This window comes from Nanorana parkeri, unplaced genomic scaffold (genome assembly GCF_000935625.1).
Source record: "Nanorana parkeri isolate BGI_ZX_2015 unplaced genomic scaffold, ASM93562v1 scaffold2202, whole genome shotgun sequence".
In the NCBI taxonomy this organism is placed as follows: domain Eukaryota; kingdom Metazoa; phylum Chordata; class Amphibia; order Anura; family Dicroglossidae; genus Nanorana; species Nanorana parkeri.
This window is the reverse complement of record NW_017308470.1, coordinates 162500-166650: the sequence shown is the minus strand read 5'-3', so window position 1 is coordinate 166650 and position 4151 is coordinate 162500. Positions and strand designations below refer to the sequence as shown.

Here is a 4151-nt window from a genome sequence, read left to right as displayed (position 1 = left end):
GGCCACCGAAACATATCGCCCGAAAATGGCACTTTTGGCTAAATGCCAGAAGTGCCATTTTCCTGCCGATATAGCGGAGCATCCGCACTTTCTTTCCTCCCCGCTGGGCGCTGCTCTGTGTCCCAGCGGGGAGGAGAGAAACTGTGACAGCCGGCCAAGCGATGTGGGAGGAGAGCGCTGTGAGCGGCCGGCGTCCCTCCTCCCACACCGCACAGCCTCCTATCACAGTCCGACAGAGTGTTGCGTGGGCGGAGACAGCCAGCGCTGTCACAGGAGGCTCATCTCTCCTCCCCGCACCCTTCGCTCAGCCTCCTGTGACAGCGTGTCAGAGAGGAGAGTAAGTGCAAACACTCAGCGTTCAGTGATCGCTGAGTGTTTGTAGATAATTGAGGACATGGTATGGTTACTATATCCTCAATTATGAATGAATGGGAAGTGATCTACATCACTTCCTGTTCATTCATGATTGTGGTTATAGTAAACACACAATGTTCTCAAGTTATGAATGAACAGGAACACTCAGTATAGATGATTCCTGCTTATTGATAACAGGCTATGCAGAAAAAGAGATTGAGGACGTTGTGTAATAAATAAAAATAAATATTAAAAAATGAAAAAGTTTATAAAAATAAATAAAAAAATATTATTTTTTTTTAAATTAAATAAAAAACATTTTCGGTTTTGGTCTGACAATTTTTTTTTATTTCGGTTTTGAAATTTCCATTTCGGTGCACCTCTAAATAATAATAATAATCATTGTCGTCATCACATCTTGTAGACTGCTATGGGAATGGGAAGTAACGGAATACGTTGTATAGTATACATCTGATTCTTACTTTTGCAAAAGAAAAAAATATTTGCTATTTGGTCATGTAAAGGATCTCTATAAACAGCTGGAAGTGGACATGAGGAATCAGCAAAAGGTCGACACATTCTCTGCAGGTCTTTAAACAAAGCATTTTAGCGTCCAGGAAAATTAAGGAAACCTAATCACTGCCAGGATTTGTGGGCGACCATGAAAGATTGGGCTACAGGAGGGGTACACCAGATGGTTTCCTCATGGAACTGGAGAAGAAAGCAGCCCATGTGGTCTTCACCAAACAATTTCCTCTGTAAAGTAATAATGAACATTTGATAAAATTCATCATCAATGATACAAAATGAGCCACAGTCCAGTCAACAAATAATAAAGCAGGAGAGGCATCATTTATAAATCTAATGAGAAATGCTGAAGAAAAGTTGGTGTATAGCCTCCAACAAAACACATTGAGCCTCATGCTCATGTTCTGGAGAAGTCTTGGATATCCTGAAGCTTGTATAAGTTCACCAGAAAAAGTTATTATCTTAAAATGCATTGATCTTTGAGACCAACCTTTGTAGTCTGACCAACTTACCCTCAAACGATGTTGTACCCCAGCCGGTCACCCAACAATCCATGCCACAGGGGAAGATGACGGAGGAAGATGGCAGACAGATGGGCATGATGTATTGACTATAAGTAACAGGATAGGCCAACTTCACCAGAGCGATGTCCCCGATGGACGTCGTGCTGGTGTATTGGTTGTTTAAGATGATAGTTTCTATGTCGGAAACAACCATATGAGGTGTATTCACATCCAGCTGGTGCAGGCCAAGGTGAACTTGGTAATCCTCTGGCAGTTTTGACCTGGGATAAAAGACATGCCATGACCATATTTTTAATTAATTTCCAGAGTTACCATACCTATATGAGTAAATGTTCAGTATATACTGTGTGTGCGTGCGTGCGTGCGTGCGTGCGTGCGTGCGTGCGTGTGTACAAAGTACAAAACATTTCCTGAGAGCTGATCTTGTCACAGCAACTGTTTGGTAATGATGCAAACTAAACATAAGCTGGCCATGCACTGCCCAAATTTCCTTCAAGGCCTACTGACTCCGACGAGCTGTATGTAGCCCTGCCACCACCATAAAAACTTAACAAAATTATAATAATCACTTGACGTTAGTCAAAGGAGCCAGGTGGAAAGCTGTTGACTGGACAGTGATGAGAGCCAATCAACAGGCAGCCGTGGGTGTCAGAAGAAAATATCCCGGCAGGGGAGATTTGTCCATCCCCACTTTTTAAGATCCTCCAGAGGGCCTCCGATCCTTACTAGTACAGGGCTGCTGCCAAAGGCTGTAATTGACAGCTCACTAGGCTGTCAATTACAAAGCCTGACCTGGCCCTCTGCGCCCACAGCCCACCCATCTCCATGATGTTTCACAGGGACCAACCTGATGTTCAGTTGCCAGTCCTCCTCCCAGTAACAGTGTAAGCCCACCTTTAGCTGCAGACATCATCACCTACAGTAGCCCGCCTACCCTCTTCGTCCTTCTAGGACAGTGGTGGCGAACCTTGGCACTCCAGCTGTTTTGGAACTACAAGTCCCATGAGGCATTGCAAGGCTCTGACAGCCACAGACATAACTCCCAGAGGCAGATGCATGTTGTAATTTGTAGTTTTGGCGCAGCTGGAGTGCCAAGGTTCGCCACCACTGTTCTAGGAGAACAATCAGTCAAAGCAAGTAGGGATGTAAAACCCTGGTATTTCTGATGGGGCAGGAATAGGGACTGAACTCTACACTGTGCTACTGTCCACTGGCATGTCCGATGTTGAATGCTTGTAAATTGACATTTAATGTGGAATAAGTTGCTGAATCCTGTCATAAAGTTGACACTTAATGTGGAAAGGGTTGCTGGCTCCTGCCACAAAAAATGTACATATTCCTAACAAACAGTAAATGAGGTTTAAAGTAAGCTATCACTGACTTCTGTAGCTGCAGGAACAGTGGAGTAATTTATCCTCAAAGCTCAAAACAAAGACCCTTTTTCAGTTCGTTTCTAATAGCTTACAGCACGCGCTGGCTGTTTACATCAGAGGACTGAGGACAGGCTGCCAAGTCCCTGACAAATATGGGGGAAGGAGCTGAAATGTCACTGCCCTTGGGGATGACTTTCTCCACAATGACTATAGCTACAGAGCTCAGTGATGGATTTTCTATTTCTAAGCTTCTTCACTGTTCCTTAAGACCATGCAAATATGTGAAGGTCCATAGCTTGGCCACAGGTTCCCTTTACTACAAGCAACCAATGGGAATCTGTAGCTCACCAAAAAGATGTTATCATAGATTGAAAATACAAATCAGAATACTCACTGAGAGAAGCAGTGCGTTGCAGTCAGCACCCATTGTGAGGAGATCAGGGAACCGCCACAAATAGGCCGACCGGCCAGGTAGAGGCTGACCTGCCAGGGCCACTCGCCTTCCACAGAATCCGTGCCTCCAACAATTCTACCGGAGACCCCCGGGGTGCCGCACACAGAGTTATCTGCAGCGGACCCCAGACCAGACAACGCTGCGTGAGAGTGAAAACATAAGAGATTGAGGTTTTTTTGCTTATAATCTAATAAAGAGAACTTTATATTTTGTTCACAAGAATGTGAGTGCGAGCCGACCGAGCAGAATCCTGTTTATAATTCTCCAAATAAATTGACCATAATGGCCCATCGGCGAAAATGCCATTTCATTGAGTTCCAGTCTCTGCTCTTGTAGTTTTTGATGCAAGCTACCCACCTAATTTATACAGGACATCTTCTTGCTTTCCTGGTCCCATCCTACGTTAGAATAGGACCATAAAGACCATAAATAAGATTGTGCCTACTTTATGTTTTGTGATGAAGTATATATAACCTTATTTAATATTAAAGTGACATTAAACCCTCAGATTTTGTAACATAAACCAATACTGTAATGTGCGCCTTACTGTAATCCATGGTTGTTTCCCTTCTCTTTGCTGCTCTTCCTTTTAAATCCTCATGTCTTCTCATGCTTGGGGAGAACTTCCCTTTGCAGCTGAGTGCCTCTTCCTGTAGTGCTGGCTCAGGTTGTGAACCTGCACACAGACACCGTGTACCCATTCCTGAGACAAGGCAGTCTGCTGCAAAACAGAAGTTCTCCCCAAGCATGAGAACAGATACAGATTTTAAAGGAAGAGCTGCAAAGAGAAGGGAAACTACCATGGATTACAGTAAGGCGCACATTACAGTATTGGTTCAAAAAATGTTAAAAAATCTGAGGGTTTAATGTCACTTTAAGTATTCCTATCAATGATGGAAAGAAACACATGTGGGCATC

The 4151-nt window shown here is 43.9% G+C and overlaps 1 protein-coding gene across 1 annotated transcript in view; it reads right to left on the bottom strand.

Annotated features, from left to right (window-relative positions):
* Positions 1 to 4151, bottom strand: part of LOC108801040 (transmembrane protease serine 9-like) — a 22458-nt gene that overhangs the window by 1102 nt on the left and 17205 nt on the right. The window contains 2 exon segments of the mRNA XM_018573005.1: positions 1395 to 1666; positions 3174 to 3372. Coding sequence (XP_018428507.1) covers positions 1395 to 1666; positions 3174 to 3372 — 471 coding nt within the window.